The sequence below is a fragment of the Perca fluviatilis genome, chromosome 16, assembly GCF_010015445.1.
Source record: "Perca fluviatilis chromosome 16, GENO_Pfluv_1.0, whole genome shotgun sequence".
NCBI classification, from domain to species: Eukaryota; Metazoa; Chordata; class Actinopteri; order Perciformes; family Percidae; genus Perca; species Perca fluviatilis.
This window is the reverse complement of record NC_053127.1, coordinates 21,592,245-21,610,529: the sequence shown is the minus strand read 5'-3', so window position 1 is coordinate 21,610,529 and position 18,285 is coordinate 21,592,245. Positions and strand designations below refer to the sequence as shown.

General features: G+C 41.3%; 1 protein-coding gene across 1 annotated transcript; it reads right to left on the bottom strand.

The window, feature by feature from the left end:
• Positions 1 to 1,681: 1,681 nt before the first annotated feature.
• On the bottom strand, positions 1,682 to 11,184 carry LOC120544432 (SH2 domain-containing protein 4A-like; the record flags this gene model as incomplete). Its single annotated transcript, XM_039778165.1, is given in 3 exon segments — positions 1,682 to 3,009; positions 9,178 to 9,460; positions 11,146 to 11,184. Coding segments are annotated over 3 exon segments (546 nt in total), but the record flags the coding sequence as incomplete, so codon positions are not given.
• Positions 11,185 to 18,285: the final 7,101 nt, after the last annotated feature.

Genomic DNA, 18,285 nt, shown 5'->3' with positions numbered 1-18,285 from the left:
ACTGTAAAATTGATTGTAAACAGTATATATATATATATAAACACGTATGCTGGGATTTGCTTCACTGTGGACTGTTTGTCAAAGCAGATGCACTTTTGTGAAACATAATAGCGACACTGGTGCCTACCTATATGTTGGCCTACACACATACAACAAGATCCATGTGCATTTGGACAGTAGTGCATTGTTTGGAATGCCTGCTTTACTGCCAGTCTTTTCTAGCCTGACAAGCCAAGCCAGACCCACATCAAGATGTTGGATCTGGGAACTCACCATTGGCAGGGCTCAATCCGAGGGGCGGGATAAACGCTTGTCTTTCAAATTCCCTCAGCCCTCATAGCCAACCAGAGCAACACTAGTTGATAGATTAAACTTTTACCTATCCGGTCGGCAAAACTCCGTTAAAAAACTTCCTTTTTTTTAAGAATGACTTCAGTGCCGTTCTTTGTTCTTTTCTCAAAGAAAAGCTTAACTCCAAGTCTTCAAGAGTCGCGGCCAAAGCCGATTCGAAAGACCGCTGTTCGCCAGCAGCAGCAGCCATCTTCTTTTGTTTTTTGTTACTCTAACCCCCAGATTCATGAAATAGACATTATCCTGCCAGATAAATGACAATGAAGATACTATACAGCAGCAGAGGGAATTTGTGACTTTATCATTAATTGTTGCTACCTAGCAGAGTTTCAGGAGCAGGGCCACACCTCAAACACGCCTCTTCCGGTATTCCTATAGATACCCACCTAACCCTCTCCTCTCATTCGTTCCCGCATTCTGCACCCCTCCCTCTTTCTGTTCCTCTCCTTTCTCCTCTTATTTAGATCCTAAGGTGGTCCGTCGTGCCCGGGCGGCGATATTTCTTTTCCCACTATGGCCACACTACTATTGGCCAGGTGTCCATGCTTACATGTACAGGTCCTATCCCCTAACCCTAACCTTAACCACTCAAGGTGAAATGCCTAACCCCAACCAATCGATCTGCTTCATAGGGCGGGTCTTGGCGTGGCCATAGTGGGATTCGTAATTTTGCGCCCGGGTGCTACGGCGGATTCCATACCAAATCCTCCCCAAACGCAGTCAACATCAAGTCAACTAATGACTACAAGCGACTTTACGTCTCGTATTCCAATCATCTTTCATTATTAAATTGTTTAAAACGTATCTGGTTGATGGTGTGGTCCTTGCTAATGAATCACATATACAATGTTGGAGTGTTGCTTTTATTCACCCCAGTAAGCTGATTTGTTACAGTGGAGATGTCCCTTAAACAGATTAGCCTACTGCCAAACATTAGCCAAGGTAACTGCGATCTGAAATGGAAATCACAGACAGAAACGTGAAAATATGGCACACAATTTTAGCATCGGCAAACTTTTTAGCATCGAACGAATTTCATTTCAAAGCTGTGGGAGCATTGCTGGAAATTAAGCAGGAATTGTCTGAACAGCTAAAATTCAAATTCAAATTTTACACTGGCCCTGGTAAAGCATGTTGCATCTGTATTTGTGGAGGCTGACAGTAAAAAAAATTGCGTGTATTCACAGTGAACTAGCTGCAAACTAAATGGCATGTTAGAGTTTTGGGTTGAATTCTCATCAATCTTTCTCATTTCCTACAAGACATAAACAAAATATATGATTTTGTGGAAGAGACAGAAATAAATATAATAAAAAAGCACTTTTAAGACTTTTAAGAGTAGGTGTACAAGTTACACAATTTTATTGTTTCTTTGATTGCACCATACAAACTTGAAATCAAAAAGATAAAAATGTTTAATTTTACAAGTGAGCATCGTAGTAATGTTAAACATCCCATTACAAAACATATTTCCCCCTATAGAAAATGTAAAAATGTACAACCGCACATATCTAGAATAGTACTGAAAAAAATGCAGAAGAGTAACACTGGATTATTTGGCATCAACTGTCTAACTTGATCCACTGGGAGTGACAGACGATGAATTTGGCACTGTCATTGGTCCACAACAGGTCACAGTGAAGCTCCTGCCAGGTGGCAGAGGGAGACATACATTGCATTGTGACAAATAAACAACCTTAGAGTATTCCCAAAGAGGAGACAGCAAGATGAAGGAGGACCCTACTGTGCCTTATTCCACCTCATTATGCCTGCCCATGCCCATTCTGTTGTCACTCGTGTATCTGCATATGCGCTCATGCAAACTGTCTCATAAGAAACAATGCAAAAAAAATTCAAACAAAATTCAGAATGTTAACACATCTCCACCACAAGCAGAAAAACAGTCAGACTAAATTCCACAGATTTTCATTCTAGATCACTGCTGAAAACTGTAAACAAAAAAAAAACCCAAAATCCTCAGATTCTGTTTGGGTCTGGTCATAAGTAATACAAATAATGTCAATGGTAACAATATTGTGTTTATAGGGTTTATGAATTGGACAAGAAATTGTGTGTTCACACGCCCAGCCGCAAAGCATCAACACCAAGTGAATAAATGTGATAGTCATCAATTCCCTGGAAAAATACATATACATTGCATTCAATTGCTTTGGAATTTCTTTCCCACAAAGAGTGTTTACAGTACTGCAGCATCCAATAATAAAATAAAACCATTACATTCAAGCATTTCCATTGCTGGGTTTAGGAGTGACAGCAACATTGTGAACATTACCATGTTCTTCTTTTCCACCTTTGGGAATTAACCCACTGGCTGAAGCTCCAAATTAGGGGCCTGACGTTGTCCAGTGTGTCTTTATTTGAATCACTGGGATGCTTGAAGCTTGGTGGGCGTCTCTGCATCAGTGTGTGAGGATTACCTGACAGTAGGTGTGGTCGTTAGACGCAAGTGGCTAGGCTTGGTGGGGAGAGGAGGCTTGATGCTGCGAGAGGGGGTCTGTGTGGGGGTTGTAGTGCTTTCGGCACTGAAGGTTTTCATCAGCTGAGCTACCCGGCCGCGCCCTGCGCAGGTTGGTGTGCTCCCTGATGACCCGGCCTGCACCAAGGCAGCCCTCCGAGATGCTTCTGATGCACCAATATCTGAGAAAAGAGAGTGTCAGATTTCCTTAAGAGTTCTAACATATGGGTGACAACCTGACTGACATACACACAGCGGTGATTCATTTTGATACTTTATTTATGTATTTATTTTAAAAAGTAAAAAAATATATATATTGAAATTTGGAGTGTATATTTCGAATATTTCAAAATTGGCTCAAAATTAATCATTTAAAAACTCAAAATTCAAAAATACCATCTGCAGAATCTTTACCAAAATGTATTTAAACCTTTTTGCGTACTTTTATTTGTCAGTGCATTTGCAGTTTCCTTGTTTTAAGTGCTACTCTCTGCATCTGCCATACACTGCACGGTCATGAAATAAACTCTTCTTTTTAACTTCCTTTTTTAGTACATAACCATTGCTTAATATGAATTTTCTCTTAGTTTTTCTCCTCGTTGTGTATTATAGGATGATTTTCTGGGCTGTGCCTGTCTCAAGAGGACCTTGTTTACTGTAAACTACAGCGGTTCGTGTCTTGTTGCAGCTGGAAACACAACACCTTTTGGGATCATGAGAACATAAAATCCAGGTGAAAATCAGTTTAAAACCATAAACAATGAGAGTTACAAAAGCAGCAATCCAGTCTTCACACACCAGCCGATAATTTCCTCTCTCCAAATACTGCGCCTACATTTTTCCTCACTATTTTCTACCTGCTTTTTTCTCCTTTTCATTCGCCTCCCTTTATCCCACTCTGGTTGAGCAGAGGTCATCCTCAGTGGAAGTATAGTAGGGACACAGCTGGGTGTAGTTGGTGTGTGCATGCGTTCGTGCGTGTGTGTGTGTTCGTGCAAGTGTGTGTGTGTGTGTGTGTGTGTGTGTGCGTGCATGCAGCCTTGCTGAGGTACTGTGTTTGGAAGAGAGGTGTAATTGAGGGAGGAATGGAGGGAACAGGAGTAATGGAGGGGAGGGAGGGCCACAGGACGGCAATGGAGAGCAGACAGACGCTGCTCAGACACCAGAAGGCTTGAGGAGCCACATATTTTAGCGCGTCATCCCCCGGGGACAGAGATATGTGAGAGCGCCCGTGTGCACGGCTACAAACGCACACAAGCTCTCTCTCTCTCACACACAGACACACACACACACAACACACACACACAAAATGAAGTGAAAACATGCACAAGCGTACACACAGTTTCTAACAGTTGAATTTCAAAAGACACACATACATTCTTATGTTACACTCAGGTCCGTGAACGCTCACACACACATAACACAAACGTGCATCTTCGCACTGCCATCCTGCTCATGATCACGCATGTATGTAGCCATCTCGGACTAACAACACGGCAAAGAACATAATCACACACATGGGCACAGAGGTAGGGTACAGCCAAAACCACACAGGCACTCCCAGGGCCAGGAAACCTTAAAGCTCCTGATTTCTCGCAGGCATGAGAGTGGGTACCTAAAGTTGCCTTTAAGCTTGTATTATTGTTTATTTTTGTTTACTCTCCTCGCTCTCACTCTCTCTCCCTGTGGCTCTAACACCTCCCTCCACCTTTCTCTTCATCTTCCTCTCCCCCTGCCTTGCCCTGCCTTCCTCTGCCCCCTGACCCGCAGTTCCTGTGTTAATGTCCTCTCGCCGCACTGCGTGGGCTTGCCTCTGATTGTCTCGTTGTGTTGTGTGGTCACCACGGAAACCCTGGATAGGCTCCAGCAATTGAGGCTGACACACATTCAGGCACGCACCGAGCACACATGCAGTTAAACTCAGAGATACGCACAAACACAGACACAGGCACATACACACTCATGGCCAGAGAGTTTTTTAAGCTCAGAGCCTTGGTGCAGGTCTGAGCTGAATGCTTAATAGAGAGACAGAGAGATAGAAAGAGAAGGAGAGGAAGAATTTGTGTTATGTGCATGGACTGAAATAGCTAGGCCTAATACAAATATACATATATATTGTATGTATGTATTTTTGTATATATTATTTATATTGAAGCAAAACCCTAATACCCTCCCACAGGTAACCTGACTAACCTGTCTAAACACACCCAAAAAATGCTGAAACCCCATGCCTTTCTGCCTGAAACTGCCCAGCAGCTGCACTCTTCGCCCTGTCAGCAGAAACAGTCATTAAAGCTACCTGCAAAAACACACAAACGCATTAAATCACTCGTCAACAGTGATTAATCTCCCATTTGGGCATTGGAACGCCACTCCTTACATCTCAGTCCAGCTCGTAAATGTACAGGGAGGACAAAGAGGAGGGGGCGGGAAGCAGTGTCACTGACCAGGCTAGCACAAAAATTAAAGACCAATCTATCTCTTTAAAGACCTCCACGTCTCTGGCAGAAAGAGAGGAGGGGGGCGGGGGCTCGGGTGAGGAGGTGGGGGGCAGAAGTGGGGCAGAGGGCAGAATTCCCGAGCAGCATGTCTGTGGACTGAAGGGCAGGGAGGAGAGGAGGGGTGTGTGTGTGTGTGTGTGTGTGTGTGTGTGTGTGTGTGTGTGTGTGTGTGTGTGTGTGTGTGTGTGTGTGTAGCAAGCAGGGGGTTGCCCTCCTGTAGGCGGGGCTGGGGCCCCTGTCACTTATCAGCTCTTGGCTGAGCCCGCCCCAGGGCTAGAGTCGGGAAGCAGCGCAGGAATGTGTGTCCTTCCCTCCGAAGGTGAAGACAGAGGAGAGGAAAGCCGACCGACAGACAGAGAAGGGTTTATAAACACATGCATACACATATGAACACACATCGCCAGCTGCTGGAAATTTATGCACTTTCATGCTCACGCACATTATGTGAAAATCATATGACACGTTAACACACTTTACACGCTCGCTCCCTAAACCTAAAATACCTTATAATATGTCCCTCCTCTTTAGTTTTTATGCAGATGACACGTACCTTTAACATAGCATCAAGTTATTGGTTAGCCTCATCAGTTTCAGTTTTTACAGATTTTAAAAGGAAAAATACCCAGTTTTTTTTAGAAGGAGTAGATTGGTTTATACTGATTTTCAGCCAGATTTTGTACGCCCTCTGCCCCAAACAGTTATGTTTCCTGCTGAGGGAGGACACAGATCATTGCACTTTGCAGAAAATTAGGTCCTCTTGTGACACTGACAGCACAGAGGATGCTTCAGGTAATAGACACTGAAGATAAAAATGGCGAAAGAGGGATTAGTCATTATTAGCAATTCATTTGCATTAAGTAAATTAACACTATTTCTGCTTAAAATGCCATTGTTCAAATTATTTTTTCCACAATGATTTCTTATACCATTTATTTTTTTGAATCAGATTTTTACCTGACTGTAATCAAAGCATCTTAGACTGAAGTAAACATAGTAACTTATAAAGTTAAGAAATCTCGAATGCTGTATTTTAGACAACAATAAAGTTGATTACTTCAAATAGAATTAAAACCTTATTCTATCCCATAACCTCCAAAATCCCTCTAACTCTTTCCTGACATTTGACAGCTACATCGTTATCATCGTTACTTTCAATGTGGTACTATGTTTTATGATGTCCTATCTGGTTTAAGCAAAGCATTATTAGTTTTCTCATGGCATTCAATCAACTTCTTGAACTTCTCAAGTGTTATACTCTGTAGGTCAGAACATGTTTAGTCCAGCTCCAGTGGGTACATGCAACTACAATGAGTGTCACTTAAAGCAGATTATTAAGTTCATCTTCTACAAGGTTGTTGTGGGCCACAGTCTCTGCTCACAGGATGCAGGAATCCCTGTCATTACCCACATTCAAAAGAAAACAGCTGAGGCATGAGCCTTATCCAATCGGCCTCCTCCCTCCCCTTTGGAATAAGCTTCCTGCCATTGTCAAGGACAGACACTCTGTCAGGATTTTTGTCCACAGTCAAGACACATTTATTCTGCACTGTGTTCAGCCCACCTCTAACTCCCACCAAACCAGCTGTTCCTATCCCTTTTTTCCCTTTTGCCTACATTTGTCTATTATTTGCTGCCCTGGCATTGCTCACTGGTCTCATATCCAGCCACCAATGTGGGTGCAGGCACGCCGCTACAAGACAACACACACAACACGCGACGCACGACGCGACGCACGCACGCACGCACGCACGCAACCATGATTTATTGGAATTGTATCTTTAGTTTCTTCTTTATAACTAGGTTTTAGTCATGTGTGTTCTATAAAACTGTTCTTGGTACAATTGATAAATCACCCTGAAAGTACTGAGCTCACTGCACATGCATCCACATACAGATGTCTTACATGACGGTATTAAGAGCAGAAATTCCCTACTATTTAATTATGATATTCAATGTTCAGTCCAGTCTAGTCCCAAATACTTGCTAAAAATTTTTTTTTTTTCCCCCACAATAAACTTCCAGGAATGTTCAAAAAGGAACCAGACACCAAAGAGAGGGAGAAAGTCAACGTTTTTTAGGGTTGATCATTTCCTTGCCGTAGACATAAGATTTAACAGACACTGTTGTGTCTGTTAAAGATTTTAAAGATGTATCTAATTCTGCATTCATTTCAAACCAGACTAGTTAAGCATGGCATTGACCCAGCAAACCATGCACAATCAGTGTTCAAGGGAATAACAAAAAGGGCTCCTGCAGATGGACCAGGGTTGCTATGTATGTTTCATTCTGTCTTTCTGTGTGTGTGTATACTGTTTTGTATTATTATTTATCAGCCACATAAGAGAATATGATAGTTTTGACATTTTACTCTCCCACAAAACATTCAAATACTGAAGAAGTCTCTCCGTTGCACTTAAGCTTCTCTGTTGATTCGTTATCTGAAACCACTCAATGTCTTCCCAGAGGAACAGTTGCAGTGTGAATGTGCTGTAGGATGTACATTTTTCCAGCAGAGGGACCTTATGGAGATCAGATTTTCTATCCAACTGGACTTTTTTTCAAAGTATCATTGTTTTCCACTAGATGGTGCTAATTTCACTCTTTCATTACTAATGTTTTCTAAATAACTGGGTCACTGTATGGTGAATGAGTGGTCAATTCATGAAATTGGGTGCTGTGTTCAGACAGAAAGCTTGGGAATCACAATGATAATTCAAACAAGAAGTAATCTGTGCAACATACTGTAAGACGCAATGACAATTATATTATTTTAAATTAAATTATTATTGTTATCATTATATAACTATAAATGATATTATTCATATCGAGGCCTAAGATATGAAGAAAAAGATCCTTCCTATCTACACAATGAGCATCTGCATGGACAAAGGCAGAGATTTGCAATACCATAGACCATACATCAGACCCAAAAAGACAGATACAGTATCCCACTGGTTTGTGTAAAATGCTTTCGTGCATTACAAAGTTCCAGTTGTTACTGGTTTAATGACGACAAAGGCTGCCAAATAGCACAAACAACATTGTGTAAACTCTTAAACTCTTGTGTGTCTCTCGTGGCTTAAACAATGTGTGCAATCCACAACATATGACCTTCTTTTCACATACTTTTCACATACTGATAAAAAGTGAATGTAGGGTCTCATATAATATCAGTCTGTCCTCTAGCACCATCATTTTTCTGGTTATATGAACAATGCACCTCAACAAAGCTAGTGCTTATTGACGATTCCGCTGCTAACATGCGCCCTTGACAAAAGGGAAGCCAAACGAGCAGGTGTGTGTTGGCGATGTGGTACCACAACACAAATCCCAGTCATAGAAGCTTTTTTCCCCCTCTAGGCTGGCCTCTTTTGACTCTGCCAGTCCATAAAGATTCCAGCAGGCTGAGGCACTATTTGGCGTGCTCTTTAGGTTTGGAAAAATAAATCCTTTTTTCGTGCTGCAGCACTGAGAAACCTGTCTAGTATGAACTTTGTTCAGACTGGTTCTGTTCAGCTCTCTGCAGCCATTATTGCTCACAGAGAAGAAGCAGTGGAAAGGGGTTCTTTTGTGGTGATTGCCATGTAAGCTAGTTGCAATAATGTAGCCTCAATTTCTAACCCACATCTGTGTTCAGTCTTTCTCCGTAATATAACATCTGACTAAAAAACATAACAGAAGTTATAGAGTAAGATTCAACGGATATCCAAATTTCAGGAATACCATGCGTGCTGTGTATCCATTATGTCATCATGATGGTGATGTTTGTGTATATCTCTTGGTTAGTCAGCAAGTGAAAGACTGTGGGGAATGGAACCGTCATGTAAGTGTGATGCTATGTTCACTCACCTTTCCCACCCTGTGATTCCTGGGGCTTGTGAGGTTCCTGTGAGTGCAGGCCACCTTTGGTTGTTCCAGAGTCTATTTTGACAGCGCTGCTGGGGGAAGGGGATTGTGCATCGGTGGCCAGCCTCAGATTTGCCAGGCCAGGTCTCGTGTTGACAGAGCCTGGTGCTGCATTTGCAGAAGATGGTCTCACATTGACAGGGCTAGCTCTCATGGGAGGCCTGGAGCAGATGGAGGACTGGGGAACTGACTTCTCCTCAGTCGCACTGGCTGACTTCGACTCAGGCTGCAAAGGGAAGGGTGACAAAAGAGGACAGAAGAGCGCGATCAGTGTTGACAGCTAATTCACATACAGTGGAATTACTGTCATGTTTGATTAAATCATTGGAAAAATGATTCACCAAATTACAGCTCTCCAATGACTACACTGCGCCACAATGAAACACATAGAACTATGACCACTGATTAAGAAGTAAAGGATGTGTGGAGTAAAAATTATAAGGACGCCTTGGAAATCAAGCAGCCTCGTTAATCTTCCTTCCTGATCTAAGGCTGTCTTAATCAACAATCTCACCTCTTCTCCTCTCAGGCCGAATCCTTACCGCTCTAAATCAACTGGAGAAAACCTGCAGCAGGACTAGCAACAGCCACTAATACATCTGCAGCACCAAACCAGCCTCTTTCCCGTTTCCAGAAACAAATCACTCTACCTACAAACAAGACATTCAACAGAATAATGAATCTTGTAAAGGTAGGCTCAGGCTGTTATACGGCCCGGACCTCCTAAGGCATGGATGGTCATTGCCACATCAGTCTGGGTTGCCCAGAGATGTGTTTGGGCCTGTAAAATTATGGTATCTATCTATATATATATATATATATATATATATATATATATATATATATATATATATATATATATATATACTGTGTGTGTATATATATATATATATATATACACACAGTATATATATATATCTATATATACAGTATATATATATATATATATATATATATATATACAGTATACATAAGAAGTGAGGAGAGACACCATCTCCTTCTGTGGCAAAGGGAGAGGGGAGGAAAAACGGATAACCGAGGAGAGCTCACGCCACCAAACCTCAAGAGACTATCCCACAATCCCATCCATCTGCGACTGACGATTCTCTATCTCTGGCGTTTTAATTCCCGATCAAGTTCACCAACCATCTGTTCTAGGGCAGTCCAGAAATCCTGCCTTGTCTGTGATTCAGCTGTTCTTGCACGCCGGTCACCTGCACACCCACACCCACACATTTGCGTGCACATAAACACAGAAAGAGAAAGAAAGCGGAGGGAGATGGAGCGACACTCCCCAGACAACCCAAGGCTGGAGCGATGATGGAGCCAGTGGGAGGACAGTTCAGTTCAGCTGTTCCCCCGAGAGCTGGCGAGGGTGCAGCAGCTGTGACGAGCGGGAGCACAGAGAAGGAGAATGCTGGGAGAAAGCTGATCTGCAAAGAGGCTGGGAGTGAGGGGACAGCTGGCCTAACCACTATTTCCTGTAGCTCACAGAGGGTGGGACTGCCATGAAAAGACACATAGGCACAATAAAGCCACATTTCAGCCAAGAGCTGAGGAGTGGATTGCTATACTGTTCTCACAAATCTTGCCCGATATATGTGTTTTTAAAATGTGTTTTTTAGTGCAGAAGACACTAGAAAGTAAACTGTTCTTTGCTTTATAAACCACTGAGAATGTATACTAAGAGCAGTAAAAATATGTTAAATGCTAAAACTGGATTGCAGCAGCATCTATAGAAAAAACCTACAATTACTTTAATTCACAAATACGTTGTCTGCTGCTGGAGGTGATGAATGCTCACTCACTGACACCTGTGGGTTTAACAAAGACATTACACGAGTGTTACAGGCCATGCATGCAACCCCAGAGCACAGAGCTCAATTAGAGCAGGCAGATGCTTCAACTCACCGGCAGAGGGAGTAACGTGCTCGTCTCCCCACACTTCCCCTGTTGGGAGAGACAGTGCCATGTTAGATGATACTAGAGGCGACACGTCATCCTCCTTAACTTTGAGTCAGTTCAGTACTTGAATGAGCAGGGAAGAACAGAGCAAGAGTTTAAGAGTTAAGTAAGAGTTAATCATATCAAATATTGCAAAACGTATTTTAGAAACATATATGTGCTGTGGGTGTGGTAATGGGACTGCAGGAAAATCATTCTGGCTGGGATGCTTATATTTCCACTGAGTGAGCAGTTTGCAGCTTTAGCTCAGAGAACCAATGTGGTCAGGCCAGATGAGACCCCGCGCCTGGCTCAGTGTGTGCAAGGTTGCCATGACAATGCAGCAAATCTCTTATAACGTGAAAAAGGAGTCCTACCATCCATCCAACCACCAAACACACACACACACACACACACACACACACACACACACACACACACACACACACACACACACACACACACACATACCGTTTTTGTTATCCGGTGGGGACTCATGACATAGCGAATGTACATGGGGACCCTTTCTAAACTACCAACTTCTAAATGAGCTAGAGACATGGTTTCAACTCAAAAATTCCTTTTTGATTCTGGGATCCTGAAAATCACTTAAAATGTTAGGATTTCACAAATAAAGGTCAAACCTGACATTCACCAACTCTATGGGGACACATGGCAAATTCTTTTAATATTTACAATATTTATACCCCCATTCCATTGAAATACTCCTCCTTCTATTATATAATTTTTTTTCAGCTATAAAGACCACATATTTACTTTTATCACTTGTTGTTGTATAGTACAGGTGAAATAATTAAAGTAGCCACCAGGTGGCGCTTCCATGGTTTTTGTTTTTTATGTTTTGATGCTCCTCTTGCCTGTCTTAAGTTTGTTTTGGCCATTTAATGGTTTTTTTAATTAACTGTTTTCTGATTCTGCAAGGGTGGACAAGCTGGTTTAAAGAGAGTAGCTCTGCTCCGCAAACAGACCTGTTATGCCCTATCCTCCACTCAAACACCAGACTACTGACATCACAATAAAACCGCTGATCATATTTATACCCTATATACCCTCATTGATAAACATATAAAAGAATATACATGCTTTTTTATTTACTTTCAAAAAGCTTTAGTGTATATTTGACACAAGATTGTTCTACAAAGCTACTGAAAGTAATGTAAAGGGCATTTTAATGACTTTTTAATGAACGCAGGACTTTGTATGCTGTACAAAAATGTAAAAACAAAATGCCAATTAGAATTTGGCTAAAACTCATTTGAGTTGTGTGTTTGAACCAAGTGCACTCCATACCAGCGAGGGGGGGGGGTCCCGGTCCACTTACAAAACAAGAATTGAATCAATAAGATAACACACTATTGACACCTTGCATGCAGAGTTCTGTAAGCTTCTCCTACATGTCAAGAGGAAAACTAAATATAATGCAAAGAGGCAGAATTAGGCCAGTTTATCAGAACTTAAAACCAAAAATAAGCAATTAAATTTTGGACACATCTAAACATAGTGACCCCTTCTCATATTATCAAGTGCCAAGAGATGAACAAAAATGGACACCCGCGTCTACCCAGCGAGTTCACAAACCTTTTTCCAACAAAGCATCAGGAACATAACCAACAACTCAACTAGATTATCACCACAGCTTAAACAAAACTACATCATCTATTTTCCAATAGATGATGTAGTTTTGTTTAAAAACTACATGTTTTGTTGCTCTAAATCAACAGGACACCATAGCAGATTATTTGAGCATGGTTACGGATCGGGCAAGTACAGACTGAGTGCGCACAGCCTTGCCATTGAAAACAGGTGACAAAGGAAAACCCGGCTCCCTGTAGAGCAAAGGCTGTCCACTGATTGCACCCTTAGTGAGCCTAAAACAGAGCCAAACTTCCTCACTTAACATGTCAAATATATAAACATTTGGAAACTATATTTCCAATGAATATATATAAGAACCAAAATGTTTTCTATAGCTCTGTCAGATTAAATAATATTACCAGTCCTACCAGAGAGAGACACTAAGAGCTGTGAGCAGGCAGCAGTCTGTGTTGCTTCCATAAACTGAGGGACAGGTGAGTGACAGCAGTTGCCTGCACCTTGTAACTTGTTTTGTTAATTTTTCTTTGTTTCCTGTCGGTATTGTTCAACCAACCACTTTGACTTGTAGTACTTTTATATATTCTGGTTCATTCGGAAAATACCACAGAAGCAAGTGGTGTTTACATTGCAGATTAACTTTATTATCACAACTCATCCATATACAAATTAATTTGTCCTGGCTCTTTGCTATGATCATTCCTTCTCCTTCACCTTATTGTCTTACTTCCTACAAACCTGTCTGTCTCTGCTGACCTCTTATTTCTCTACAAACCTGTCTCTCTCCCTGTACGTGTTTCTCTTCTTTACCTCTGTTTCTTATTTTCTTTTAAAAATGTTCAGGAACACTTTCCTTTCTACTCACCCATCTATCTCTCCCTACATAGTGCCTCTAATATACATACCTGTCTCACTCTCTAATACATACCTGTCTCTCTCCTTTTACATACCTGTCTCTCTCTACATACCTGTCTCTCTACCTACATACCTGTCTCTCTCCATTTCCTACAACCTGTCCCTCTCCCTGCAAACCTGTCTCTCTACAAACCTTTCACTCTCTCTACAACCTGTGTCTCTCTCTACCTCCATTTCTCCAACCACCCATGACCGACTACCACAATGTTCTTTAGGATAAAAATGTAAATGACATCACTCAATGAAATAATAGTCAGAGCATGTTGACATATTAAATTTGAAAACAAAAGAGCTTTAACAATCTTAATAAAATGTCGTTTGCATGCTCAGATATGAGCTGAATTCAAGTAAGCGCTGTACCTAGTTGTGGGATTGTAGAAGTACTTAGGTGGCAAAAAGAATTATGTTCAGTGATTACAATTTAGATTTCCATTGGTTATTTCTAGACGCAAGTATCAATGCGGGTTCTTCACATAGAACTTAACTGCCTGCCAGCTCCTTTCCCCTAAGCACCTCTGAGGATCCCTTGATAGATGCTTCACACTGGGCTTTACCAGGAACCCTGCCAGAGTTGATGTTGTCCATGAGATGCTCTCCACAGCCTGGACCTCCTCGGTGCTCCACTTCTTTCTCGCCATTGTTGATGAACCTTAGACAAAGAAGTAACGCCAATCAATATAAAATTGCTTGCAGAGTTTAAAGATTAAAAATCTAAAATGATGGGTGTCTGGACAGTAGTAACTAGGGTGGTTTCTATTGGCTGGCTAATAAATAATAATAATAATAATAAGTCATTTAGACTGAAAAAACTGTAAAAGTGTGGTTGTTACAAGGGGGACTAGATGGCAACTAGATGGTTGCTAGATGTTACCTCATAACCACCTAGGGCTGCACAATAGAGACACAGCACATCGTGCCATACTCCCACCAGAGAGGAAAACATCTTTTCTGCTCTCCATCAACTTGTATTGGATGAAGGTGCCTCATCTTCAATTTTGTCTGCTGGCAAACCGAAACATTCCTAAAAGCTGCCGTGGTGGTGAATTACATACCAACAATGTATAGAACCCAGAACCTAAGTTTTCATAAGTTGTGGAACCGAAAACTGAGCTTTATGATGACAAAAGTGGATATAGACGTGAGGAATCAGCAGAGAGAATGGTTAGACTGTGGATTCTGACACTAAGCTAACAATATGCCCAATGTTACGTTTGCAGCAAGCATTTTATTAACAAGTCAAATATCCAAATGTCAGTTTTAGACTATCTACAGTCTGTAAGGTAACCTAACACAGGTAATGTTGGACATAACTTTAGTTTAGTGTCAGGATTCCGGTCTTCCCATTCTTCCTGCTGATTACTCATGTTTCTGTTGTCCCCTGGTGGGGCGGGACTTAAATACGCCGGTCTCTATATGGAGAGAAAAAAAATAAAAGCTTTTCTTTTTGTCACAATATACATTTTTACTTAAAAAGTAAAAATTCAGATGATGTAATATTTTGTTGGGGTTTTTTTCCTTAATCTAAAAAAAAATTGGGGGGGCGAGTATCCCTTTTTTCTCCAAATACATATTGCACTTGGCCATATTGTGATTTTGATAATATTTTTGATTAATTTTTCAGCCCCATAAGTCCCTAACAACTACTTAGCAAAACCCAAGCAATGCTCTACCAACCACCTGGTTGGTATTGCACTTCCTTTTTTAGCCTTGATCTGGCTGCAAGTAAGTACCGGTTTCATTTACTTACTACAAAATCAGCTTTATATCACATAGGACTACTTAAATAACATGAGACATTTGTACATAGCTGACCAGATCCCTTTTAGTTAAGCCTCACATGCAAATTCACAATTACCTTTGTCTTTGTAAATCATTGTCCAAAACCAACTTTTACGTTAATCTTGATTGCTATACCTATGTGAGTACTGACGAAAAATAAAAATGAGTCAAATCGGTGTTAGCTACACGGAGCTGCTGCAGCTAATGCCCAGAGCTCCCACTCAGCTAAAACAGCAGTTTTGGTGGCATAAGATAAAGAGTGCCTTTGTGCCTCTTAACAGACACAAAAATGCAATTAAAATGTCTGTACAACATGAACAGGGCCCTTACATGACAACTAGATGCATTTGGGTTCAGCCCCGCTTCTGTAATAATCATCACAAAGCAGTTCCTTGTGTATTTGTAGCATTTATATCCATTTTTGTGTGATCCATCTAAGCGTTGGTGAGTAAAGCAGTCTTGGTCTGTGCTGATTGTTGTGGGTTTTTAGCCGGGCTAGAAGGCCCGGCCGGCTCCAGCTTCCTTCCTGCCCGCCCTCCTGGCTTACCGTACGACAACAATTCAGTGAGCCGCGGTCTGGTGGGAGGTCTTCCAGAAGACCATTCAAGCCTTTGTTGATAAAATTTATATTTTATTTCCCCTCAAAAATAGGTAATTGAGCACTGTAGTGGTTAATGACCATATTAGTGACTATGTTACTACATGGAAACGGGCCCAATGATGCCTGTTTCTTGTACAGTAATAGCGTTACTGAAGGCTAGCTCTAGCTCCATAGTTACATTACTCCAAGCCTTTTCCTTTGTGAACGCCCCGCTCTTCTCACTCTTCACACACTCGACGGCTCCTCCAACCCGCTACACTGTTTACCTTTTCCTGCTACAACTTAATTCAAACGGGACTTCAGTCGCGCTGTAACACTATTTTACTGTACAAGGCAAACATAATTTGGTCCGTTTCCATGTAGTTACATAGTCACTAATATGGTCATAGTCACTACAGTACATTTACAGTACTACTACTACATTTTTGAGGTGGGAAATAAAATATTTTGGCGAGCAGGCTTAAATGGTCTTCTGGAGGACATCCACCAGACCAGCGGTTCGTTGGATTGTTGTCGGCCCGCGGGCCAGGAGCGGGGGCAGGAAGCAGAAGTAGGACGCCGGCCGGGCCTGCTAGCCCGGCTAAGGAAACCACAACAATCAACACTGGCAAGACTCCAACTCACCAACGCACACAAAAATGGATATATATGCTACAAATACACACAGAACTGCTGCGTGATGATTATTACCGGAGCCTGGCTGAACACACTCACTCATCCCAGACGGCAGCTAGCAGCTAACAGGGTAGGTGAATTTAAACAATGGCTAAGTTGCTAAATGCATCTTGTTGTCATGTAAGGGCCCTGTTCATGTTGTACAGATGTTTTAATTGCATTTTGTGTCTGTTAAGAGGCACAAAGGCCCTCTTTATCTTATGCCCCCAAACTGCCGTTTAGCTGAGTGAGAGAGCTCTGGGTGTTAGCTGTATTAGCTCCGTGCTACTAGCAACCGAATCGGCTCATTTTTTTGCTATCGATTGTACTTACATACAGTAGGTATAGCAAGATTATTGTAAAAATTGCCAGGAGTTCTCCTTTAATACTATTGATTACAGAAAAATGCCATATCATTAAATACCAAATTTAAGTACCCTGGAGGAGATAGGCCAACCCATCAGTGGTAGTGAGCCAAATTTGTATATTTTCTGAAAAATGGCTAAGAAAAGTATTGGTCTAGAGTTTAAGATGTTTTGGCTGTGATTAAGCTAGAGTTTTAAACAAGCACAAATTTATACATAAGCGCAATTACACTTAGTGCTGTGGAACCGTACCAGGTCCGCCGGACTTAACAGGTTAAACCATACAATTTCCCCACTACTGTTATTGTCAGACCAAGTTGTGCATTGGATTGTATGTGAACTTACAAATACACTTTCTGCTCTCTTGAGTTCAGGAACACTTATGTCCTCCTTTCAGGGACGGAACTTAGTTCAAGGATCACTGTAGAGTCAGAAGAGCTCTGGTCCATTTCCTGGGATTAAATACAAAGCAAACAATTATTGTTGTTAGTTAAAATAAATGTATGCCATTTACTTATTGATAATTGTTCTGTTAAAACTAATTTATTTTAGAATTCCTCCCACTACATTCCATATTAGTATACTACTATGCACCACATCTTAACGTACCTAGTATAACCTGCTAAACTGACTGACTCTACTCTACCTTTTGGTGACCTTTTTAAAAGCTGTAATCTTTGACACTGATGATGATGATGATGGATAAAGCCTAACAAGCAATTTTTTTCCAGATTAACCTAATGGAGAAAATGTGACATATTATAGTGGGATTCATGTAGGCTTATTATTATTTGAGATTATGTACAACACTGTGATTTTATAAAACCAAATCTACAATACAATGACTTACACAAAGCAAAACCTTACTTGGAAAAAATATGAAACCTACAACTCAGGCTAAATACTGGATCATCCTGCAATGGCCCACTTAAGCGAATCATGACGCCATGTTGTTCAAATAAAACAATGATGCAAGAGAGGAAGAGATTGCTAGGTGTGTTTGCTTGAAAAGTAGGAAGTTTACATTGGCATGACAGAAAGGTAGGCTGTTTGATTTGTGTTGCAGGCTAGTTGACTTACGTGTGAGTTTAAGCAGCAGCCATAATGAACCGATAACATGTATGAGGGCCTATGGCAAGAATGCTGTGACTGAATAAATACAGTTGCTAAGCATAATAA